The 27849-nt window shown below is 35.6% G+C and overlaps 1 protein-coding gene across 1 annotated transcript in view; it reads left to right on the top strand.

Moving 5' to 3' along the window:
• The window catches only part of LOC150110713 (uncharacterized), a 410078-nt gene that overhangs the window by 127698 nt on the left and 254531 nt on the right, over window positions 1-27849 (top strand). The window contains exons 6-7 of the mRNA XM_090395888.1: window positions 6-147; window positions 8556-8747. Of these exons, the coding sequence (XP_090252014.1) occupies window positions 6-147; window positions 8556-8747 (334 nt within the window). The remainder of the gene's footprint in view (window positions 1-5; window positions 148-8555; window positions 8748-27849) is intronic.

The raw sequence follows: 27849 nt of genomic DNA, 5'->3' as shown, positions 1-27849 counted from the left end.
TTTAGCTTCTCAGGAATGACTATAGAAAAAAAGAAGTTTGTTGAAGAAATAGATATAAAGAAAATGATTTCTGAAGTTGACTCACAGACAAAAGAATCAGTCATTGCTGTTGAGAATTTGAAAGATATGCTAAGCATTTTACAAAAGGCAAGTTTTGGTTAAATTGACTTTCATAGTGTATTTGCTTCTTAAAATTTTCATCATACCTTCCTTTTGGTATGCGTCTCTGTTTTTTTATATTATTGTAAAAATATCAGGTATCTTCTTCTTCTTCAACCTTTTGATTCTGTCCACTGCTGGACGAAGGTCTCCCCCCATGATTTTCCAGATCACTCGGTTTTCTGCCTCTCCCATCCATCTCACTTTTGCAATTTTTTCCAGTTCATCCCTCCACCTTCTTCTCGGTCTTCCTCTTTGACTTTCTCCATCCATTGGTCTCCACTATGTTGTTTTTCTAGTCTATCTCCCGTCGCTGCGTCTGGCAATATGGCCAGCCCATCTCCACTTTGCCTGTTTAATGTATTTTACAATATCCATGACACCTGTTTGAGATCTTATCCAGGATTTGATTACTATCTCTTAATGTTATTTTTAGCATACTTCTCTCCATGCGATGTTGTGTTGTTCTCAGCTTTTTGTTTAGGGCTTCTGTTAAAGTCCGTGTTTCTCCTCCATATGTTAGGACAGGAAGTATGCACTGGTCAAAAGCTTTCCTTTTTAGACTCATAGAGTCTAAAAACTCATAGACTCACTTCTGAATATGTCTCTCATTTTCCCATAAGCCATCCATCCAAGGTGAATTCTTCGTTCAATCTCTTTTCTTTGGCACTCCTCAAAGGATAACAGTTGGCCCAAACATATGTATGAAGAACTTTTCTATTTCATGGTTTTCAACTTTATTTTATTTTTTATTTTTTTTTGTTTTTATTATTTTTGTTTTTTCTCTATTCATTTTGTTAAAGCTTTCCAAATTATTTCCAACAATTACTCTGGAGGCTTCATTTAGCTATTTTAGCCTTTCTTCCAGATCTTCAAGATTATCTGCTATTAGGACAATATCATCTGCAAATTTTGGATGATGCGGCATTTCTCATTTATGTTTATTTCTTTTGTTTCCCATATACAATATGTTAAGCACAGAGCTTAACATATTGTATATGGAAAATCTTGATGCTTGAATCATATGAGGCCAATATGATGTTGATCCAACTTTTGACAGAACTTCATTTATAATCTCAAGCAGACCGTGGTGATTTTATTCATGAACTGAATAATCATGAATCGCAATTTGAATTTTTTTTAAAAAACTCAATCTGAATGTAAAAAAATCAATCTTTACTTTTTCCTTCAAATTAAAATGTTTTGATCTTAAAAGGCAGCAATCTTTTTTTTTCCATCTCAAAATGGCCATTTAGTATTATAAATAATGTGGAATGTTATATAAAAGCATTTGGCCAATAATTTAATCTAGCAAATGGGATCTGTTTATTCTTCTTCTTCTGCAGCTTCTCCCACTAAGTGGGGTCACTGTTGATGATGAGTCTCCTCCACATCCTCCTGTCTTGGGCTGTTACCACATCTAAGTTCTTCATCCTCAAGTCCTCTTCTACCAGCTCTCCATCTTCTTTGACATCCCACGCTTCCTCCTTCCTTGCACATCCATCTGCATGACCCTTCTTCCCACATATTTGCCCTCCCTCATTACATGACCAAACCATCTCAACCTTGCCTCCTGTATCTTCGCTCCTAAGTTCGTATCCTTCAGTGTTCCCTCACAGTCATTTCTCAGACAATCCATTCTGGTCACACCGCACACCCACCTAAGCATTCTCATCTCTGCTACTTCCATCCTGCTGATGTTATTTTTCCTCAGGGCTATAGATTTTGCCTTTCAGATTGATCGGCACCCTCTTATCGCATAACACTCCAGCCATCTCCCTCCAGTTCCTCCAACCCGCTTGTATCCTGCATTTACTTCCTTCTCAGCTCCTCCATCTTCTTCCACTGTTGAACCTAAGTATCTAAAGTCCCTCTCCTTCCTGATGAAATTTCCTTCCAGCTCCAGATCTGTCTCCTGGCCACCACCCACTGTGCAACACATATACTCTGTCTTACTTCTGCTCAGTCTCATACCTCTCTCTTCCAAATGGGATCTGTTTGGAAGAGAGAGGTATGAGACTGAGAGGTATGACTACTTTTCTCCATCTTTCAGTTTAGTTCCCGCTTCTTCTCTTGAATCTGCACACAGCAAGATGTCCTCTGCATACAACATTGTCCAAGGCACATCTTCTCTCACCTCCTCCATCACAATGTTAAACAGAAATGGACTTAATGCTGACCCTTGATGCAAGCCAACTGTTACTTGAAAACTTTCTGGTTGTCCCAGACAGGTCCGAACACTTGTCTTCACATTTCTCTACATCTCCTGCACCAACCTGACATATTTCTCCGGAACCTTCTTCTCTCTCAGACATCTCCAGACTTCTTGCCTTGGCACCCTATTGTATGCTTTCTCCAGATCAATAAATGCCAGATGTAGCTCCCATTGTTTCTCTCGAAACTTTTCCATCATCTGCCGTAACCCAAAGATAGCATCTGTTGTTGATCTACCAGTCATGAAGCCAAATTGTTCCTTCGCAATCTCTACTTCCTTCCTCAATCTTCCATCAAGAACCCTTTCTAGGATTTTCGTTGTGTGGGACATCAACTTTATTCCTCTGTAATTTTTACAGTCTTGTGCATCCCCTTTACCCTTGTAGATGGGGACAAGAGTACTCTCCATCCATTCCTCAGGTATATTTTCCTTTTGGCAAACTTTCGTGAACAAGTCCCACAGCAGGTCAATTCCCTCTTCCCCCAGTGCCTTCCATGCTTCCACTGGAATCCTGTCTGGGCCCACCGATTTTCCATTCCTCATCCTCTTCATGGCCTCCGTCACTTTCACTCTACTGATGTTCTGCACCATCCCCTCAGAAGGCTGCCCATCTTCTCTGTTGAGTCCTTGCATTTTCCTCATTCAAAAGTCCCTCAAAGTATGTTCTCCATCTGTTTCTTATGTCCACATCCCTCCATAATACTCTTCCTTCAGCATCTTTGATCTGCCTCACATGTAAGATGTCCTTTGCTGCTTTATTTCTACATTTTGCTAGTTGATAAATTTTTCTCTGTCCTTCCTTTGTTTCTAATTGATCATACAGATCTTGATATGCCATGGCCTTCGCCTGTGCCACAACTCTCTTGGCTTCTTGCTTTCTCTCTCTGTCCCCTTCCACTCTTGACTCATCCTACTTCTGCTTTGCCTTCCTCTTAGCTGTCGCTGCCACTTGTACATTATTATTCCACCACCAACCCCTCCTTCTGCTCTCTAATCTTTCCAGATGTCTCACCAAGCACCTCGATTGCACAGCTCAGGATTACTTTTGAATTATGTTTCCACCAATCTTGTACACTTTCCAGTCCATCCAAAATCCTCTCTAACACCCTCTCCCTAAAACGATTCCTCACACTCTCTTCTTTTAAGTGAAACCACTTAATTGTCTTCATCCCATGGCTTCCAGAGGTTATCTTCGATCTTATTTTAAAGTCTGAGCACAGCAGTCAGTGTTGCTGTGCCAGTCAGTCACTTGATCTGTTGGAATTACTTTACATTTTGTCACAACCTTAAGATGTTTTCTTCTAGTCAAAATGTAGTCAATTTGTGAACTGTTGTTACCACTCCTAAATGTTATCAAATGTTCTTCCCTCTTGTAATAAAACGAGTTCACAATTGCCAGATCAAACGCTACTGCAAAGTCCACAATCCTCTCTCCTTCCTGGTTCATCATTCCAACTCCGTGGCCACCGTGCACCCTTTCACAGTCTCTATTCTGTCTCCCTATGTGTCCTTCAAGTCTCCTCTGACAATCACCATCTCGTTTTCTTCCAGTTCCCTCATTTCTTCATCTAACATGTTCCAGAACTCATCTTTCTCCTCTGCTGTACAGCCAACTTGTGGGGCATATACACATAATACAACCACCCACTCTTCTCCAAGACCCAATTTCATTGACATGATTCTGTCGTTCCTTCTACCCACTTCCAGTACTTCGCCCTTCATTCAAATGGGATCTGTTTATTGATTCTTCTAAATTAATTTTGAAAGCTATATTTAATTATTTAAATCTTAGAATAAATTCTGTGATGTAAATAAGCATCTTTCAGTTTAAATGGAACATTCCCATATGAAGGAATCTTAACAGTAATAAACTGCTTGGAAAGAAATCAACAGACACCCCAATGGGCAAGGTGCATCGTGCCATGTAGCATAATTTGTAGCTGATAGAAATTGGAGGCAAATAATAATGGCAAATACTTGTTGGATTTCTGCTCAGGACATGGACTGGTTATTACTAACAACATGCTCCAACATAAAAATGTGCACAAATTCACATGGAGAGAAGAGAAAAGGAATAAGAAAGGTCTCATTGACTATATTATTGTTGATAGTGATGTTTTCTCTCTGGTGCAGGACACTAGAGTGTACAGAGGATTTGAAATTAGAAGTGATCACCATTTAGTCTTAAGCAGGATAAAATTGAATTGCATATTGAAAAGAAGAACATGTAAGAAAGTTTTAAAACGAATAAAAGTTGAGCAGCTCTCAGATATGAACTGTAGACTAAAATATAAAAACATTAATCAAGAAAAAATGAAAGAGTTTGAGAACAGGAATCAAACCTTAGAGATTCAGTGGCAAGCTCGGAAGAAAACATTGATTGAATCTGCCAGAGAGGCATGCGGTGAGGTTGTCTGCAAGGATAGAAAAATCAGAACTCCCTGGTGGACACAGAAAGTTAAAGAGTGAAGGGAACGAAGAAAAAAAATAAAGTGCTGTAAACAGTGAAGGGAAAGAAGAAAGCATATCAAAAGTTCATGGCAAATAAGTCAGCTTTTGCTCCTAGAGAATACAGAGACAAATGCAAGAAAGCTAAACACTGTGTAAAACTAGCTAAACAAGTCATGGGAAGACTTTGGTAAGAACATAGAAAATAAATATCAAGAAGGTGGCAAGATATTCTGGAGGTTGTTGAAGAAGCTTAGAAATGGAGGAAAGAGTGCTGTAAAAGGAATTAGAGATGACAAAGGTGATATGAAAACTGGAGAAAAAGATATCCTTGAAGTATGGAGTAATTACTTCAAAAAATTGCTAAATGAAACTAGCAGTGATGAGAGCACATTGATAAAAACCACTGACCAGGCATGCAATCAGGAATACATATCCATGCTTGAATAGTAGAAAACGCCATCAAAAGTCTGAAATGTGGAAAGGCAGCTGGAGTAGATGATATTACCCCAGAAATGCTCAAGTATGGAGGTATAAAAGTTTTACAGTGGCTACACTGTATAGTTCAGAGGGCCTGGACAGAAGGATGAATTCCAGATGATTGGAGTAGAGCTCTCATAGTACCCATATATAAAAAGGGAAATAAAACTGATTTTGAGAATTACAGAGTTATTTCTCTACTGAGTGTTCCTGGTAAGATTTATGCCAGTATACTTGAGAAACAGTTCAGAAGGATTGTGGAAGAGAAGCTTGGTGAGGAACAAGCTGGATTCAGGCCAAATAGAGGCTGTCAGGATCAGACAGCCTCTGTTCACTTTACGACAAATGGTTGAAAAGTCATGGGAATATAACAAAGATCTGTATTTAAGTTTTATAGATCTGGAAAAAGCATATGACAAGGTGCCAAGAGAGAAGATATTCAAAACGCTACAGTTGTATGGTGTCAGTGGATCATTATATCAAGCAATCTTAGTCTTTATTTGAGTTGTAAGTCAGCAGTTAGAATTGAAGGAAGTACAGGGTGATGGTTTAATGTTAAATCTGGTGTCAGACAAGGATGTACATTATCACCTCTCTTATTCATTATCTATATGGATTATCTATATAGTGAAGATGGTAAATTAGATATGGAAATAGAAAACAGAATCAACAAAGCTGGTATGGTAGGAAGTCAACTGATTAAATTTATATGGAATAAGAGAGAAATTAGTCAAAACACTAAATTAGCTGTATACAAGACAGTGTTCAAACCAGTTTTAACTTTATTGATATGAGAGCTGGGTCAGAAGTAAAACACTTGACCAAAGACTAGAGGCCGCAGATATGAGAGTCCTGAGAAAGATTAGGGTCATGAAGAGATGGCATCAATGGCAATATCATATTAAAAACAAGGATATTAGGAAAGAACTTGATATTAGCAGAGCTATCTCAGGTGGTATGGTCACTTAAACAGAATGGGCATGGAAAGTTTAGCCAGACAAGTGTTCTCTGCCAGGTTGGCAGGAAAAAGACCCAGAGGAAGACCAAGATATAGGTGGATTGATATGGTAAAAAATGCTTTAGAAGATAGATATATAAATATAAGATCTGACAATGTTGTAGCTTTGACAGGTAATAACAGATTGATTTGGCAGAAAATTGTAGGTAAGAAATTAGTAATGATGTAAATTTTTCATGTAGTACTATCATATTTTGTACACCCCTTGAGGGTAAATGTCAGGAACTTGATGATGATAAATTGGAGGACTATGATGCTTTCAAGTCAGTGCAACTATGTCTGGAAGAAATGACTGCAAGAAGGGAAGTGACAGAGTTTGAAAGAGGCGTTGTGATAGGATGCCAGGTTTTCATGTCTATGTGTTTGGCAAATTGACAAATTGGATCATCCCCAATCAACAGTCAGTAATATCATACTGAGATGGAAGTGCAGGAAGTCATCAGCAAGTGCTCCCCGCAGTAAACGACATATCATGCTGTGAAAAGCATTAGTGTAGGGTGCTGTAAAAGCCACTATTCATCTCTTGACATGTTGAATACAGAGTTCTGGGCATCAACTGGAACATAAATCTGCACAAAAACATTCAGATCTGAGGTTCACAATGCAATACTACCAAGGTTTCCATAGTAGTATCGCAATATGAAAGCCCCACATTACCCGAACTAACATGCAGCACTGTCTTGAGTGGTGCAAGAGTGTGTAAAGTGGAATATGAAAGCTTAGAAGGCTGTATTATAGAGCGACAAATCACGTTACGCCATCTCCAGAGTAGATGGATGTGTGTGGGCATAGATGCCTGGTGAATATCTCTTACCAGAGTGCATAATCCCAACTAAAAAATTCCAAGATTAGCAGTGTGATGGTATGGCCCTATTTTACCTCGGACCTCTGTTTGTGGTGTCATGAACATTGAGCTCCGAGTGGTATCTCAACATTCCAGACAATGCAACGCTTCATACTTTGTGCCGTTTCTGCAGAACTGACCATTGTCTCTTTTGAACAAGACAGTGCACCATGTAATAAGGCTGCCACTGTAACTGTTTATGGATATGAACATAGCCACACTTGACTGGGCTCCACAGAGTCCTGATCTCAACCCTATTGAACATCTGTGGGATGAAATAGAGTGTCCTGTGAGGTCAAGGGATATCTATCCCCACAACATTCCAGGACGTTATTACATGCCTAGAGGAAGAATGGTCGAAAATTCCCATTGACTACTATCGTACACTTGTGGAAAGTATGCCCATAGGATAATTGCAGTCATCGTAGCAAAAAGAGCTCCTACATCTTTATTAAGGTAGGCATCATGGCTATTTGTTTCTCATACTATAATGTCCGTTGACTTCATGAGAAGATACACTGCTTTCCAAGCAGTGTATCTTCTTATGAAGCATGATAAATATTTTTGGTATGTCTGTGGAGACTCAAAAGCAATCCCAGTGTACTATGTGAAAGAAATTCTGTTCTTTTTCTTTGTGAATTGGAGATGGGCACAGCTTGCAGCATTTCTAAAAAGATAATGACAATTCAAAAATATATGCATATATATTTTTTTTCGAATTGTCATTTTTTTAATATAATTATTTAATTTTTATGTATATTTGACTGATTTTATATGTCATCATCAGTCGAATTTTTTTAATCCAAAAAGTTTGCTGCTGTTGCCATATTATTTATCATTGTGTAATTAAAAAAAAAAAATTAAACTGTGGATCTGAATAGTACTGTACTTCTCTGTTTTAAAGAGAAATTTTCAAGGATCATTAAGATCAAAATCAAAGTAAAATACTAATATAAATATTAGCAGTTAAATTTTAATTGTGTTAAATATAAATTTGCTTTGATGTTGTTATTATGTCATTAAATTAGTCCAAATTTTATTTTGCCTATTATCAAAATTGGTAGGTGAGTAATGGACATTTTTCAAGATCATTTTGAAATTCATGTTTGTATTTACGCATTTTATGCATTTTACCAAAAATTTCTTTAATTACTGAGACCAAATGTGGATTAATTGTTGAGATTGTTAGTAGGTTACGTAGCAGATTTTGTGAAATTCATCATTACAAAAAATCTGTGAAAACCACCTATTTTTATATGTCACAAAACACAAGTCATCATTTCTCATCTGCTGCTATTAATAAATCTATTATAATGATTATGTGGTTATTAATTTTCATAAATTAACATTAATAAGAAATCCCCTAAAAGTGTACATATTTTATGATTTAGGAGGATAAAGATTCATGGGTGTGGCAAAAAAAATATGACTGGGCCCTAAAAGAAAAACAAGACATTTTAAACAACCTTTTGTCTGCATTTGAGATGACTAACATTATTTTGCGTACAATAATAGAGAATCAAGAAAAGGAGGCTGATAAAATTTTAACAAAAAGTGAAGAAACATTAAAAAAAGCTCTTCAAGTAAGTAATTTCTTTGTCATACAGCTTTATTCCTTCAGTCATACAGCTGGTATTGCTCATTTAGTGTTACATTTTTATACAGTCAACAATCACAAAGAGCAACAATAGAATAAGATGTGTTAATGATGTGTCTGCAAAAAAATATAAGTTTTTGATATAATTTACAAATGTTTTTGCTACAGATTTGCAGGGAGTCTAATCTAGGTAGAAAATATTGTCTGTGGATAGTTTGTGCTTGCCAAATTTGTACTCTGGTGTAATATTTTTGTATATATTCTCTGCAAGGAAAAGTGCAATGGTGCAAGGAAACATACAACAAAATTTGTACTGGAGTAAAACAAACATAAATTTTGTTTTATAGAATATTTTTGAAGAATTTTATGCATTTTACCAAAATTTTATTTAATTACTGATACCAAATGTGTATTAATTGTTGAGTTATGTTAGTAGGTTATGTAGCAGATTTTGTGAATAACAGTTAACACAGACAAAAATGGTGGTAAGAATTAGATCAACTCAATGCATGGTGCAAAAATTGAGTGTAATTCTTGTAGCTGATATGGTTTTTTGTTACTGATTTTGTTTTCTTTACTGAGATGGTTCATTGTCAGGAATGTAATATGTATGCTTGGGCAAATGTGGCAGATGTGTTTGTTGAGAGATGAGAAGTGAAAGTCTGTAGGACAGTGATGGATGTAAGCAGTGGTGAGCCCATGGAAATTTTAACAAAGGGCTCACATCAGCAAGCAAAAAAAAAGTGGTATTTCACACAAAAACTTTTATTAATACAGCTTGTGTACAAATGCCAATCAAAAAGAATGAGGAAACAATCAACCTGTAAAGGCTATCATTTTTAAACAAATATTTCATGATCTAAACATGAAATATTTGCACATAATCATCTGTGTTAATTTATCTTCTTCTTCTTCTCTTCCATCTAAGACGGATTGAGTCTTCTCTTGAGCAGGATCTTCCAGTCTTCTCTATTCCTTGCTGTTCGAAAAAGTTCCTTATATGTTCTGCATCCCAAGATAATCTTTATTAATTTCAGCCAGGTAATTCTTGGTCTTCCAGGTCTTCTTTTTTCATTTGGAAAAGTATTGATTAGGACGTTAGGAAGTCTGTCTGCATCCATGTGTACAGTGTGTCCAAACCATCTCAGTTGTTGTTTTCTAATTTTTTCTATTATTATCTTTTTATACAATAGTTGTTGTCTGACTGTGCTGTTTGTTTTCTTTTCTATCCAACTTGCTCTATTTATTTTTCTTAAGCATTTCATTTCAAATGCCAGCAGTTTTTTCTCCTCTCTCTCTCTCTCTCTCTCTCTCTCTCTCTCTCTCTCTCTTTTTTTAACTGTCCATGCTTCTGCTCTATAGATGACTGTTGGTATAATTATTGATTCATATAATTTGATTTTGGCTTGCTTAGATATTGTTTGTTTTCCAGATTTTCTGCAATTTTCCCATGGTGGTCCATCCTATCGCTATTCTGTGTTCTATTGTTTTGAGTTCATCTATTATTTCTGTTAGTTTTGATTCAAGGTATATGAAGTTGTTTACTTGTTCTATTTGTTCTCCATTTTGGGTGGCTGAGATGGTAGTTCTGTTCCTCCCTATTTTCATCACTTTTGTCTTTTGCATATTTATTGTCATGTCATATGTTTTACAGGTTTCGTTTAGGTTGTTGATCAACTTTTGTAGTCGTTTGGGGTTCTTGCAAGAAGGACAAGATCATCTGCATATTTGATATTATTTATGTTTAAACCATTGACATTGATTCCAGGCTCATTGTCTATTGCCTTCTTTACAACTTCTACATATATGTTGAATAGGCATGGGGATAATGGACATCCACCCATAGAGATCCATTTTTGGATCTCTATGGGTTCTGTTGTGAGTGTGTCCTTTTTAATTATTGCATTTGTCTTAGAGTAATATTTTATCAAAAACTGCATTATATATTTGTCTATTGCTTTTTCTAGTAGAATTTTAAGGATTTCTCTGTTGATGTTATCGAAAGCTTGTTTAAAGTCCACAAAACAACAATATAGTTCTTTATGGTCTTCCCAGCTGAGCTCTGCTAGTTGGTGCAATGTGAAAATTTGGTCTATTGTTGAATAGTTTCCTCAGAAACCAGCTTGTTCTATGCCTTCATATGTGCTTTTTAATCTATTTTGTATAATTTTTATGAATATTTTATAGGTGTGAGGGAGTAAATTGATTGGTCTGTAATTTCTGCAGTCTCTTTTGTCTCCTTTCTTGTATATTGGGATGATCTTTCTAGTTCTCCAGTCATCTGGGATCTCTCCTGTTTGTAGTATTTTATTGAATAGGGTTGTTAAATATTCTCTTGATAAGCTGCCTCCATATGACCACAGTTCAGTAGGGATAGTATCAATGCCTGGTGCTTTATTGTTTTTCATCTGTTTTATTGCGTATCTAACTACTACTTGTAAAATTTTTGGGTGATCATTATTTTCTTCTATTGTTGACATTGTAGTTTTGTTTCTTTGGTGAAAGATAGTCTTAAAATGGTTTGACCAGATTTTTCTTATATATTCAATATTCCCGGTTTCAGTCATCTTGTTGCTGATCATTGTTATTGCTTTTGCTGAGAATTCCTTTGTAATTTCTCTTACAGTATCATGGAAGACTTTTAGGTTGTTTTGTTGGTATGCTTCTTGACATTTCTTAGCTTTTTATTCTATTTTTCTTTGGCTTTTTTGCATAGGTTATCATAATTTTTTGCATAATTTATCTTACATAAGAAAAACATTTTTTTAACTATCAAAATATAATAAGAATAAAATCTTTTATAATCACACATGTGCAATAGTCTGCATTTTTTGTAAATAAAATAAATTTGTTTTGTTTGCAATAGAAGTTTTTATGACAAACTATCTATAAATAATAAATAAATATTATCTAAACATAATAATATTCAAATACGTTATATTTCTCTTTTGTTTTTATACTTCAAGTGATAATCAATGGTAGCAATCAAGGGGCATTATTTTATAGTCCTATTTATTTATATGTGATTACCAAAAGTGAATTCTTATTTGTAAAATGGTAGTAACAGTAACTATAATATTTTATTTAATAAAATCACTTTCGAGACGATTTTACATGAAAAAAATAACTTTTACATTTACCCAGAAAAAACTCGCTCCTTTACAGATTAACATTTACAAACAGTTACTTTAAGGAAATACTTATGACAACAGCTGCCACACCTTATTTCCTTCCTCCTTCACATCTTGTGTTCTTCTGGGAAGATCCATAGCGGGTGATGATTTTCTAGAAAAGATTTGATATAGGGATTTGGATTAAATTCATTCAAGGGTTTCCCATTTATAAATATTGTCATTAAATCCAAAACGTTTTATAGCGGGAGAAGATCTCTTTCGTTGTTATGATATTCTTCATCGCACTGAAAGCTCGTTCATCTCCTTATCGTTGCAAACTGCAGTTGTTGCCCTAATCACTTTGGCTTTTTTCTCCATGCTGGGAACTTCGTTTTGTAACTTTCCAGTCAAAGCTATTTCCACTAAATCTCTAAAATCATTAATTTTAATTTCATATTTCAAAATAAAATTTAAAGATCTTATTCTCTTTTCTCCTTCTAACCATGGACACGTAACTTCTTCCATATTCCATGTTTCAGGATAACATGCAGTTAATGTTTTTGAGTTCTTCATCTTCCAAATCCTCATAATTTTCATTTTAAAGTTTAAAATTACTTTGCTGCATTAGTCTATCCTTTAAAGACATTACAAGAGAGTTTAGTAATGTTTATCGCGGTAGTTTCTGAAATCTGATTTTGTTTTCAATTGCTGTTCCTTCAAATTCTTTTGATTTTAACATGGTGTCGATTTTAGATTCATAATTTAGAATTTTTAAAATCATTAATTGTTTGCATGATTAAGGAGTTAGCCCTTATAATACTTATATTATGACTTTCTAGAGCTTCTGACAGATATGATAATTCCTGTATGATATCAATCATTAATGCTAGATCTTTTAAAAATTCCAAATTGAGAAGGCAGTTTAAAAAGCCTTTATATTTATCATTCGATGCAAAATGCTTGCATAAAGCTGGGTAATTTCTCCACACAGCAAGAGCCGTTCGTTAACTGCAAGCTGCCCATCGTGGTCCAAACACATGGCCGATCTCGGTAAAAAGCATATAATTTATCCATAAATATTTCAAAATGATTTATTTCTTTAATGTTTTTTATCGAATTGCCTAATGCTAATTGTAAACGATGAGCTACTCATTGCCAAATCAGAATGTTGGGAAATTTTTGTGGAAGTTTGATTGCAACACCTGATTTGTTTCCTACCATTACTAGCTCCACCAGAACAAAATGCAATGAGATAATTTTTTAAATAGTTATCAGAAAATCTATATGAATTTAAAGTAGCAATTATAGTAGCATGTATACATTCAGCAGTGTTATTTTCTAGTTCTACAAGATCTACAAAAATCATACATGGTTCAGTGAGCCCAACTTCCATGTGAATAACTAAAACAATTATTTTCAATAATGTTGTCGATTCGTCTGCTATTATAGAAATTTTGCAATTTTTTTCCATTATTTTGGAGAATATTTCTAATTTTATTTGTTTAGAAATATGTTCAGCTATTCTAATTCTTGAGAATCTAGAATGCAATGATAATCCTAGATCAATACCATTTTTAATTTGCAGCTAGATTAAATCTGGTAAATCAGACATTGGTCAGTTTCTCTTCACCAAACTATAATCAAAATTAAACATTTTTGAAGTTTGACAAACTAAATTTTTCATTTAGTTTGTCAATTAAATTTGGTAATATAGATTTGCTACATTCTTCATTTATTTTTATGATTTTATTATGAGCAAATGATTCATTATGTTTTGATAAATTTTTATGTGAGGTGCTTAAGGGTCAAAGCTATATAACTGAGAGGAGACCTCCACATAGCCTTCAAAGGAATGCGAAGAACCAATCAGGGCTTCTGACCTAATGTCCAATCCTCACCTTCTCCTGATGCACCCTGTTAGGTATCTACCTGGATACTGAACGGACGAGGATGGGCTGGCAATTTGGGATATGCCAGACCATCCTCATCCAAATTGTAATCTTATTGGCTTAAACCAAAATTTCAAATGATGGTACAACATGACAGAATTTCATGCCGACTTGGGCGTCACCTGGTTAAACAAGGGCCCCCATTGTTTTTGCCAGGGAACCAGGGCAAACAGTGAAAAGTCAGCTACTGGAACAAATCCTAAAGCCTACCCCCCAACTCAATATCACCAGAGTTCAAGATCGGTACTATCAACATAAGAAGCCTGAATGGCAAAGAAATGGAGCTAGCTGAGGAATTGGATAAGTACCAGATTGACATAATAGTCGCGACTGAAACAAAAGAGAACTCACAAAAACTGGTGAGATCTTTCTGAGCAATAAATACAAAATGTTATATTCAGACAATGACAGTCAAGAAAAAGAAGGAGTAGACATAGTATTCAACACTAAATATGAGGTTAATCTTCTTAAATGTTAGGCAGTCTCAAGTAGAGTGATGTGGGCAGTCTCATTGTCCAGTTCCCATGAGAATTGGGAACTAGACAACGAGACTTATTTGTGCCTATAGTCTCACAAAAGGTTCTATTAAGGTAGAAGTGGAGAAATTTTTTGAGGCTTTAGAGAAAGCAACTGACACTATGAAAAAGGGAAAGTTGGTCCTTGTTGGGGACCTATATAGCAGAGTAGGAAGTGATTGTCAGACATACAAAAATATTTTGGGAAAATTTGGAGAAAAGAGCAAAGCTAATAATAATGCAAATACCTGTTGGATTTCTTCTCAGGATAAGGACTGTTATTACTAACACAATGTTTCAACATAAAAATGTGCACAAATTCACATGGAGAGAAGAGGCAACGAATAAGAAAAGTCTCATTGACTATGTTATTGTTGATAGTGATGTTTTCCCACTGGTGCAGGACACCAGAGTGTACAGAGGATTTGAAGTTGGAAGTGATCACCATTTAGTCTTGAGCGGGATAAAAATTGAATTTCATATTGAAAAGAAGAACATGTAAGAAAGTTTTAAAGTAAATAAAAGTTGAGCAGCTCTCAGATGTGAACTGTAGACTAAAATACACAAATATTATTCAAGAAAAAATGAAAGAGTTTGAGAGCAGGAACCGAACTTTGGAGATTCAACAGCAAGCCCTGAAGAAAACACTGATTGATTCAGCCAGAGAGGAATGTGGTGAATTTGTGTGCAAGGATAGAAAAATCAGAACTCCATGGTGGACACTTTAAAGAGGCAGTGAAAGAAAAGAAGAAAGCATATCAAAAGTTCCTGGGAAATAAGTCAGCTTGTGCTCTTAGAGAATACAAAGACAAATGTAAGCAAGCTAAACACTGTGTAAAACTAGCTAAACAAAAGTCATGGGAGGACTTTGGCAAGATGTTCTGGAGGTTGTTGAAGAAGCTCAGAAATGGAGGAAAGAGTGCTGTAAAAGGAGTTAGAGATGACTAAGGTGACATCAAAACAGGAGAAAAAGATATCCTTGAAGTATGGAGTAATTACTTTGAAATACTGCTAAATGAAACAAGCAGTGATGACAGCACAGTGATAAAAACCACTGACCAGGCATGCAATCAGGAATACATATCCATGCTTGAAGTAGAAAAAGCAATCAAAAGCCTGAAATGTGGAAAGGCAGCAGGCATAGATGATATTAGACCAGAAATGTTCAAGTATGGAGATATAAAAGTCTTACAGTGGCTGCACCGCATAGTTCAGAAGGCCTGGACAGAGGGATGAATTCCAGATGATTGGAGTAGAGCTCTCATAGTACCCATATATAAAAAGGGAAATAAAACTGAAAATGAGAATTACAGAGGCATTTCATTACTGAGTGTTCCTGGTACTTGAGAAATGCTTGAGAAGGATTGTGGAAGAGAAACTTGGTGAAGAACAAGCTAGATTCAGGCTAAATAGAGGCTGTCAGGATCAGATTTACACTTTATGACAGATAGCTGAGAAATCATGGGAATATAACAAAGATCTGTATTTAAGTTTTGTAGATCTGGAAAAGGCATATGATGAGGTGCCAAGAGGGAAGCTATTCCAAACGCTTTATCTGGTGTCAGACAAGGATGTGCATAATCCCCCTCTGTTATTCATTATCTATATGGATCACATTATGAAGGAAAGTGGTATTAAACCTGATATCAAAATTGGAGGTGTTAATCTCTGCTTTTTTGCTTTATGCTGATGATGTTATACTTCTAAATAAATCCGCTACAAGACTGCAAGATTCCCTGACTAAATTGAATAACTGTTGTAATAGATATGGTATGAAAGTCAGCATTAAAAAGACAAAGACAATGAAAATAGGCAGAAACATTGAAAATGTCAACTGCATTGTGAATGGAGAACTTATAGAACAAGTAAAACATTTTAGCTACTTAGGCACGATTTTTAGTGAGGATGGTAAATTAAATATGGAAATAGACAACAGAATCAACAAAGTTGGTATGATAAGAAGTCAACTGAATAAATTTATATGGAATAAGAGAGAAATTAGCCAAAACACTAAATTAGCTGTATACTAGACAGTGTTTAAACCAATTTTAACTTATGGATCTGATAGCTGGGTTAGAAGTAAAACAGTTGACCAAAGACTAAAAACTGCAGATATAAGAGTCCTTGGGAAGATCAGGGGCATGAACAGATGGCATCAATGGCAATATCATATTAAAAATGAGGATATTAGGAAATAACTAGATATTGTCAGCATCCAGGAATGCATGTTAAGAGCTAATCTCAGGTGGTATGGTCACTTAAGCAGAATGGGAGAGGTAAGATTAGCAAAAGAAGTGTTCTCTGCCAGGTTGGCAGGAAAAAGAACCAGAGGAAGACCAAGATATTGGTGAATTGATACAGTGAAAAGTGCCTTAGAAGAGAGAAATATAAGACCTAATAATATTGATGTCTTGACATTTAACAGAGTGATTTGGAGGAAAATTGTAGATAGCAAGTTAGTAATGATGTAAATTTTTCATGTAGTACTATTGTATCCAGTACACCCCTTGAGGGAATATATCAGGAATTTGATTTTGCATTTGACTTTCCATTTGGTTTTCCATTTTGACTTTCCATTTGGTTCTATTTTCATTTCTACCCATTCTTTTGATAGGTGACAACTTTTTTCTCCTTCAGCACCTAAGTTTTTATATTTTGAGCAAACACTACATCCTAATTTACCATTTTTAACTTTAACCACTTATTCTGCTTTTTAAAATATGATGCTTGTTTTTTCATTCCAGGAATTGGGTAAATGATTTTCTTTTTATCCTCCAACTTGTTGCATATTCATTGAATCAATGTGCGTATTATCTTCAACTTCATTTTTAACTGCAGTAGAATCAGCAGAATCACTTTTCATTATTGTTTCTTTCCACAAAAAATTTAATGAATTTGACTGTCTTTTCATGTTTCACAGGTAAAAATACTTTTATAATTATAAAAATAAAATTTGCTGAATATACAGTTTTTAAATTTATTATTTTTTTTTAAATTTTAAACACAAACAATTGTTATACATCGGTGTACTGACGAACACAGAACTGATGTCCAGTGTCACAACCTGCTGATGACAGTTTTACGAACATTTGATTGGTTACTGGTTTTACCATACAATTGGCTACCAGAAGGGAGAAGGGTAAAGATAGTGCATGCGCTTATTTTATTTTCAAACTTGGTCGCATTTGTTATAGAGGAGTTGAAACAATAATTCCAAATAATTTATACACTGCCTGAAGTTCTGAGAAACACAGAACTAATGTCCAGTGGAACAACCCGCTGATGACAGTTTTACGAACATTTGATTGGCTACTGGTTTTATCATATGATTGGCTACGAGAAAAGTAAAGATAGGGCATGCACTTATTTTATTTTCAAACTTGGGTGCATTCGTTATAGAGGAGTTGAAACAATAATTCCAATAATCTATACACTGCTGAATAGACTAATTTTTGTTAGATTACCGTATGAGTTTGTAGCTTAATACATTTCAAAAAATTATGTTTTGTTTGGATTTTTTTTTAAATAAAAAAGTAAACAAGAAGAACAAGGGGCTCGCAAATTTGAAAAAAATTTAACAAGGGGCTCACGCAAGCCTCTTATAGCTCACCACTGGATGTAGTATCATAGACAGAAGAGTGATTCTGGTGTTTAGGCTTATACATTGATTCGCATGCATCATGTCATTTCAGGAACTTGACAATATAGAATAGATAATAACTAAAAAAAATTAACTATTACTTCCTATATTTTGTCAAAGTTAAATTGCCATCATATACTGGTATCAAACATTTGCACACAGGCACACTTCAGTAACAAAGATGGAACAGGAGATTTAGTTTTACAGTTATTAAGATAAAATTTGCTGCTAAATATACAGTTTTTAAATTTTAAACACAAACAGTTGTTTGTGTTTAAAATTTAGAGAGAGATACAGGATGACCTCAAGTCCTATAATTATGCCACCTATTGGCTTTGGTTGGGTGTTCTTGTCGTTGGGCTGAATGTGCTGATGAAGGTATCCTATGAATCTAGCAACTACCCCAGAGAGCTGGGGTGTACTAGGTACCTCGCAGCTGAACTGTTTGTACTATGGCCAAACAGGCAGGACAACTGACATCTATATATCAGAACCCAGGACTACATCCATTAACACCACTACAGCCACTCAGGATTAGCAGACCATGCCCCGGATACCCTGCACAGGATCTGTTGGAAAAAAGCCACTCCACTGAAACAAATTTAAATTTGAGAGGCTTTACCTTGAATCTGCTGCAACTCTTGCCAACTATTCCAACCTAAACAAACATGGTTGTATCCAACTGCTTCTCATATGGGAAACTCTCATCAGCAGATTCAGCCCAACTGTCAAGAACACTCAACCAAAGCCAAGAGATGATAATTATAGGACTTTAAGTCATCCTATATCTCTCCTGTTCCATCTTTGTTACTGAAGTATACCTGCATGCACCTATTTGATACCAGTGTATTAATCTCTTAAGATGCCAATTTAACTTTGGCAAAATATAAGAAGTGATAAATAAACTTTGTAGTTATTATCTACTCTACATTGTCAATTACCTGAAACTAACAATACAGCCAGAAGAGTGAGTGTGAGAATATGAGTGTGGAGAATGTAATTTTGAATATGGAAATGATTAAAAAAAGGAAAACCAAAAAAAGGAAGCAGAAGTGTGCCTGACTGATGAAAAAACAGCTATGACTATGAGAACAGAAGAAAATGTGACTGACTGATGGAGCAATAGCCAGAACAATTACTGGAATGTAAGCATTGAAGAAAGACTGTAATTATTAAGATGGGAAATGAGATGAGGCATGTACAGAATGAAATTAGATGTATGGTGATATGAATTGAAGAGTGTGGAATAATAAAATGAAAGATAGTGGAGAAAAAGAAGTAGCAAATGACTCAAGGGTATCACTATATGGAGGTTCTGTCATAAAAAGGTGTGGAGGATGAGAGAGTGCACAAGGTCTGTTTTCCAGGAGGAAGAATGAATTGAGTTTCAGATGGGGGGGGGGGGGGGAGCAGAATGAGTGGTACTCATTATAGAAAGAGAAATGAATTATTATTCTTATGTATGAATGAAAGCCCGGTTGGAAAAGAATGATCTCTTGATGGAAATAGAAATAGAGGGATATAATGTTTTTCATGAAGATAGCAAAGGCAAGAAGGAAGGGGTAGTGCTGATGATGATTGTATGGGAATTATATCTGCACAAGGTTAAGATACAAGTAAGAAAAAAGTGGCAGTGGTTTTGAAGCAGTATGGTGTGAAGTGGAGGTTTATAGAATAAAATATTTGGTGGGGTGTTGCTATAGGCCAGAAAATGTGGAGCGTGGAGACAAAGAAATGTATACTCAGCACTTGGCTTAATGAGCAAGTGAAGGATGGTCACTATGGGTGATTTTAATTAGCAGTATTGATTGGAATGAAGAGATAGCATCAGGGTATAAGGAGAATAAATGTCTCAAGTTCTTAAGGGACAACAACCTTAGGCAATATGTAACAGAGGACACATGAGGGTTAAGAGTCTAAGATCTGGTTATATCATCAGTGGATGCGATTGTGAATGGAGTGTCTAATCTTCCCCCAGTTTGTGAAAGTGATAGTGAAGTGATCACCTAAGTTGTAGCCAGTGTATTCCAGAAGTGAAAAGGCTAAACAAGGTAATAGTAAAATGAATGAATGAAGAGATTAAGTGTGAAAGTTGGAAGAAGGCACTGTGGAAGCAACACGAGATGAATTTTGGTAATGATCAGTTGCAGGAAGAGTACAAAAAGCAGGCCAGAAAGAAAAAGAAAAATCCTAGTGAGTTCTTTCGATGTGTGGCAAGTAGAAGAAAAGATGACTATGGGAGGACTGGTGCAAGTTGATAATGCTGGGAAATTGGTATCCACTGCAGAGGATATAAATGAATTATTCAGTGATCACTTCATCAGTGTATTTCAGTCTCCTGATGGCAACATCATGAGATGCTTGAGTATAAAGTGTGAAGGTTGAGGAGCAATTGATAGTGAAGGAGCAGGAAATATATGAGGAATTAAGTAAACTTGATGTTACTAAGGGAATAGGACTTGACAATATATTGGTATGTCTTGAGGGAATGCTATATGGAATTAATGCCACCTTTGGCACACTTGTTTAATAGGAGTCTTGCCAGGGTAAGTCTGAAAAGAATAGAAGGTGAGAAAAATTGTTCCACCTCACAGTGGGGGAGAGATAAGACTAAGGCTACAAACAATAGGCCAATCCGTGTATCTGGGGGTTGTTGTTAAGGTGTTAGAGAGGTTGGTGAAGACGAGGATTCAGAAATAGGTTGAAATAGCAGTATTCTTTATGATGATCAGCATGGGTTTGTTAAGAGGGATCATGCATATGAGCAGTCTGCATATGTATTACAACAAGGTGACAAATTCACTCTGTAAAGGAGATGCATATACAGTGGTGTACTCAGATTTTTCAAATGCCTTTGATAGACTGCCACATGACAAGCTAGTAGCTAAATTGAAATAGATGAGATTATATAACAGACTAGGGGGTTGGATAGCTGATTGGCTGATCAGCAGGTTGTGTATGGAGGAGAGGTATCCCAAAAGAGGAAGGTCACTAGTGGAGTGACACAGGGATCTGTTTTGGGATCATCATTATTAACTGTAGATGTGCAGCTGTTTGCCAATGATGGAAAGTTGGCAAGAACTGTGAGAAGTAGGGCAGATGTTATCGCCTTGCAGGAGAATGTGAATAGACTATGTGAGTGGGTAAATGAGTGAAGCTGTCAATAAATATAATGTGGCAAAGTTCAAGATCCTGAAATTTGGTAGGCAAGGTTGGTATGCAGAGTATACAATTAATGGAGAAATTTTGAAGGAGGTGGAAGAGATGAGAGATCTGGCAGTGATGATGGAGAGACTTAAAGTGTAGGGCTACTTTGCTAAAATTGTAAAAGCATCACAACAGATTATGGCAGTAATGAGGACATTGACATGCAAAAGCAAAGAGGTTATGGTTCTCTTATATAAGGCTTTGATCAGGCCACATATGGACCACTGTGCACAGATTTGGTCACCTAGTTTTCAATGGGGATATAGTGGAGAGGGTCCAGAGAAGTTTTATTAAGCCAGAATCAAGTCTATGAAATGTCAGATGCGAGGAGAGATTGAGGGAATGTAACTTACAGAGCCTTGTGAACAAAGAAGAAGAAGAGGGACAGAAGTTAGTTGTGAGTGAGAAGCACAGTGCTTTACATGGAAATTGATTAGTGAGTAGAATGCATTGACTGCAAGTATGGTGAGTGCAAAAACTGTGAATGGGTTTAAGCACCGTTGGATGATCTTCTTTTGCATAAGAGAGAGTAATAGACCTACTGTGATGAGTCCTTTGACTCCATAGAAGTCAGATGTTAATAATAATAATCACTATAATAAATATCACTATACCAAACGTACTTGTATAACACACTGAAGTTCCAGCTAAAGTTTCAGAATATTAATACAATTCTAAAGGAAATTTTCTGTAGCATACTATCACTATAACATACTAGTTCTTTTATTATCACTACAACTTCCCTACAATGACAGTTTGCTGCAAACTGTTTCAAAAAGGTTGCCTTTACATTTATATTTAGTGATCAGTAACTTTTCCAAGTGCACATGTTTTTTCTGTATATACAAGGGATATGGAAAATAATAAGCTATCAGGCAGTTGCTGAAAAATTTTGATGAATATTGGCAATATATGAGGGTGGTCTGAAAGGTTCGAAGAAAAATGCTGACCAGCGAGGAAGAGTTTTAGTTTTGGGAAGAGATAGAAGTCAGAGGGAGCCAAATCTAGGGAATAGGGTGGATGTTCCAACAATTCATAATGCAGATCCCTTAATCTTCCCATTGCCAAAACACCTTTGTGGGCAGGTGCATTGTCCTGATGATTTTTTCTTCTGCAAACCGAGTCTTTAATCATGAATTTTTTTGTCTAGTTTGGTTAAAAGATCAGAATAATATTCCCCAGTTATTGTTTTACCTTTTTCAAGATAATTAATAAACAAAATACTTTTAGCATCCCAAAACACCAATGCCACTACCTTTCCTGCTGATGGAACTGACTTTGTCTTCTTTGCCACTGAACAACCGGCTTTTGTCCACTGTTTTGACTACTGTTTGGATTCTGGGTGTAATGATGAATACAAGTCTCATCCATAGTAATAAATCGATGCACAAAATCAGTTTTATTCTTGTTAAAATGCTCCAAGCACTGTTCAGAGATTTTCATGCAAGTGCGTTTTTGATCTGCTATGAGCAAGTGCAGCACCCATCTTGCACAAAGCTTTTTCATTTTCAATTCTTCATGCAGAATATATCCTACCTGTTCTTTTGAAATGCTTATAGTCTCAGCAATTTCATGCACTTTGATTCGCCGGTCATCAAATACCATATCGTGCGCTTGATATAAATGATTTCTGGTGTTATTACATTTTTTGGACATCCTTCGCATGGATCATCTTCAAGGCTGGTACATCCATGTTTATACTTGGCAGCTCATTTCTCAATTGTCGAAAACAAAGGAGAAGATTGCCCATAAACTTTTATGAACTTCGAATCAATTTCTTTTGCCGTTAAACCTTCCTTTAGAAAGAATTTTATAACCATATGACACTTAATTTTATTCATTTCAAGGGAATACAGACAACACTTTTGCTTCAGATAGCTGTATAAAACAAACTACTTAATAGAATGACTTGCAATTTCACATGGATGCTTATGACAGATGTACCAACTTAGAAAAAATAAATCTTGCCGATAGTGTTGCCATGTATGGTTGAGGCCGAGAATTTTTCAGACCACCCTCGTATATCATGTTATTCATATATGAGTCAAGTCCAACAGCATAAATAATGTGCATTAATTTAAGTAAAAGTAGAAACAGAGAAAAATGTTGTTGTCATACCTAGCTGTTCTATGGATATTATGACTAAAGTAGAACCTGCATTATTCAGTATGACTTCTATACATCACTGTAGAGAGAGAGAGAGAGAGAGAGAGAGTACACCAGTGTAGGCCCTAATTGCTCTGAAAATTACCTGTAACTACTGAATCAAGACACAATCCTTGTACATTCACCTGCCTAAACAATTATATCCTTTTTGAATCTCTGGATACTCATCTCATATATATAGATATATATATTATAAATCCCCCCCCCACACACACACACGATGGCAAGTGATTAAGAAGAAAGAAGGAATGCATTAGCAAGGCTCTTAAAAAGCTGGAATTGTATTCTTTGGTTAAAACAGTATGAGGAAGGTCGTTCAAAAGAATAGAGGTAGATGGAATGAGGAAAAAAGATGAGAAATTAGCTCAATAAGTTGAGAGTTAATTCAACTGTATATGAATATTGATGAGTGACTGCTTGTGGCCTTGCATGAGTTAAATGAAGTTAAGTGAAGAAAGAAAGAAATGAAGAAAATGAGTTAAATGGAGGAATGGTGATTACTAGTTCAGTGGATCAGTGCCCATGAAAGTACCTATTTAAAAAAAAAAAAAAAAGCATAATGCAAAAACAGTTTGTGAGAAAAGGGTTATCTATTAAACAAACTGTCCTCATTTGCATATAATCAAGAATACTCTAGATTATAGAGTATTCTTGAATGCGCCTCCGTAGCGCAATTGAAAGAACGACGGTACATTGCGCCCTTCGATTGGAATAGGCCTAAGTTCGATTCTTGTCGCGACGGGAGGAATCTTTATCTGGTTGATTTCAATCGAAGGTGAGTTAGCCGATCTCATACGGAGGTAGCAGGGTTTTTTCTCCCGGAAACTCGGGTTTTTCATCCCGCATACATACAAATCGGCCCTTCAGAACACACGCAATTTACAGACAAAAATTACTAGTTGTGGTGGTGTTGGAGGTGGGCGGTAGATGGCGTTGATGGAGATGATTCGTAGTAGAGGTTAGGTGTAGAGATGGTTGTAGGTGTCCTCCCGCGATGAGTCTTCGGACTCCTTGGAGGTATCAGGAATAATAATAATATGCAAATGAGGACAGTTAAAAAAAATCAAGAATACTCTACTTAGGGAAGTTTTAGGTGCCTACCATCCCAAATGTGAGAACAACATTCTAAGGTCATTTGGGTGGATTTGGAATTTATAGTGTTATGAATTGAGTAGGAGAAAAATGTTTTAAATGAAATAGATACCAAATTTTTTGGAGGCTGAGTAGCCTAGGGCAGGGGTGGAGAACTCTTGGCACGCATGCCAAACGTTGCTGGCATACAACCCAGGGCTTGCCTTAAAAATAATTAAATAAATAAATACATCTAGACTACTGTGCTCAGATTTGGTCACCTAGGTTTCTTCTTGATGGGGAGGAGGTGGAGAGGATCCAGAGGCGAGTGACCAAGATGATAGCAGGTCTGTGGAATGAACCGTATGAGAACAGGTTGAGGATTTGTGGGTTGCAAAAATTGGTTGATAGGCGGAGGAGGGGAGATATGATTGAGACATTCAAATTACTGAAGGGTTTCTATAAAATTAATTCAGAAGATATTTTTGAGAACAGGGCTGGTTGTGGGAGGACTAGGGGACATCCATGGAAACTGGGCAAAAGTGTGGTTAGTAACGGTGTTAGAGCTGGGTTCTTTACTTTTAGAGTAGTGAATGAGTGGAATGCGCTCCCTGAGTCTGTAGTGGATGCTGTGACAGTGAATGAGTTTAAGGCGAGGTATGATAGATACTGTATGAATGTCAGATAGTTGTGATGAATATGATTTGGGGCCTCCCTCGATGAGTCTAATGACTCCCTGGAGTTGCCCGTAATAATAGTAATAATACATATCCAACATCTTAACCTAAAGTAACTTCAAGAAGTGATGCAAACAGTAACCAAAATTGTTAATTACATTTCTGCACGTGCTTTGAATAAAAGACAATTTCAGGATCTGTTGAATGAGGTGGATTCGGTGTACAAAGAATTAATGATGCACAACAATGTTAATTGGCTTAGTCGAGGTCTTTTTCTGAAACGATTTGTTGAATGCCTGAATGAGATAAATCTCTTTTTGACTAATCAACAAATGTCTTATAAAGAAATGTATGACATCATGTGGGTTTGTAAACTGCTGTTTTTTGCAGATGTTTGAAAACATATAAATGACTTGAACCTTAAACTACAGGGATCCAGTAAGGCATTTGAAATGAAACTAGAAGTTTTTAAGAGGGATGTAGACAGTGAGAGATTTAGATATTTTCAAAACTTAAAGGAATACACAATGATCTCCAAAAGGATGACAAAACAGACTGCCAATGTCTTCAAAAGCTATTTTTAAACTTCACTGTGTCAACTGTTAAGCAGTTCTCTCTAAGATTTGTTAAGTTCAGAGAATTAGAAGAGACTGCAAAATTCATTAAATTTCCAGACACTATACAACTGAATGAGTTAAACATGCAAATGTTTTCATGGATAAATATGGATGATTTTAAAATGCAGTTGATTGATTTTCAAAGTAGTTCAATTTGGAGGCAGAAATTTGTTGACCTCAGAGTTGACCGGGAAAATATTGAAAAGGAGCGATTAGAGATGGGAGTAACAGAGAGAAGTGCAGAAAACGAGTTATTAAGGACTTTGAATACTATTCCAGAAACTTTTGTATGTTTAAAAACTCTTGCAACAGCATTACTATCCATTTTTATATTTACATATTCTTGTGAATCATTGTTCTCAATGATGAACTTTGTTAAGTCTTGTAATAGGAGTAGCCTTACAGATGAAACTAGTAGCGCATGCATATCTATGAAGGTAACGAAATATAAACCTGATATAAATTATCTGTCATCAGTGACAGCAGCAGAAGTCTCATTGATGCTAAATAAATAAAATGACCACTATATAAATAAAATGACCACTATTTTTCTTTCTCTAGTTTTGATTTGATGTTTACTGCTAAAAAATGGTAAAGATTAATTTCTATTTAATATACAGTGTTATGTAGGTAAAATAACATTTTATTTTATCTGTAATATTTATGTATCACTCGTAAGGTATTAAGAATTAATAAAAGAATATCTTTAATTTTATTTTATTTTATTGTGCTTTAGTCAAATAAACCAATTATGAGATTGCATACTGTAACATATTGGAAAAACTTATGTCTGATTGATCTTTATAAAAAAAACTTCTCTTCTGTCTAAGATGGGTTGAGTCTTCCCTTGATCAGGATCTTCCAGTGTTCTCTATTCCTTGCTGTTCGAAAAAGTTCCTTATATGTTATACATCCTGAAATGTTCTTCATTAATTTCAGCCAGGTAATTCTTGGTCGTCCTGGTCTTTTTTTTTTTTTCAGTTGGAAAAGTATTGATTAGGATGTTAGGAAGTCTGTCTGCATCCATGCATACAGTGTGGCCAAACCATCTCAGTTGTTGTTTTCTAATTTTTTCTATTGTCTTTTTATACAATAATTCTTGTCTGACTGTGCTGTTTGTTTTCTTTTCCATCCAACTTGTTCTATTTATTTTTCTTAAGCATTTCATTTCAAATGCCAGCAGTTTTTTCTCCTCTCTTTTCTTAACTGCCCATGCTTTTTTGTTCCATAGATGACTGTTGGTATAATTATTGATTCATATAATTTGATTTTGGCTTGCTTAGATATCTTGTTTGTTTTCCAGATTTTTTGTGATTTTCCCATGGTGGTCCATCCTATCGCTATTCTGTGTTTGATTGTTTTGAGTTCATCTATCATTTCTCTTAGTTTTGATCCAAGATTATATGAAGTTGTCTACTTGTTCTATTTGTTCTCCATTTAGGGTGGCTGAGATGGTAGTTCTGTTCCTCCCTATTTTCATCACTTTTGTCTTTTGTATATTTATTGTCATATCATATGTGTTACAGGTTTCGTTTAGCTTGTTTATTAACCTTTGTAGTTCATTTAGGGTTCTTGCAATAAGGACTAGATCATCCGCATATTTGATATTATTTATGTTTAAACCATTGATTCCAGCTCATTGTCTATTGCCTTCTTTACAACTTTGTCTAGATATATTTTGAATAGGCATGGGGGATAATGGGCATCCTTGCATTACTCCTTTTTGGATCTCTATGGGTTCTGTTGTGAGTGTGTCCTTTTTAATTATTGCATTTGTCTTAGAGTAATATTTTATCAAAAACTGTATTATATATTTGTCTATTGCTCTTTCTAGTAGAATTTTAAGAAGGATTTCTCTGTTGATGTTATTGAAAGCTTGTTTAAAGTCCACAAAACAACAATATAGTTCTTTATGGTCTTCCCAACTGAGCTCTGCTAGTTGGTGCAATGTGAAAATCTGGTCTATTGTTGAATAGTTTCCTCGGAAACCAGCTTTTTCTGTGCTATCAGTTCTTCATAGGTGTTTTTTAATCTATTTTGTATAATTGTTACGAATATTTTATGAGTGTGGGAAAGTAAATTGATTGGGCTCTAATTTCTGCAGTCTCTTTTGTCTCCTTTCTTGTATATTGG

The sequence above is a fragment of the Typopeltis vanoorti genome, chromosome 1, assembly GCF_054136105.1.
Source record: "Typopeltis vanoorti isolate ZY-2024b chromosome 1, IOZ_Tvanoo_1.0, whole genome shotgun sequence".
Classification (NCBI taxonomy): domain Eukaryota; kingdom Metazoa; phylum Arthropoda; class Arachnida; order Uropygi; family Thelyphonidae; genus Typopeltis; species Typopeltis vanoorti.
This window is presented reverse-complemented; position numbering and strand designations above follow the sequence as displayed.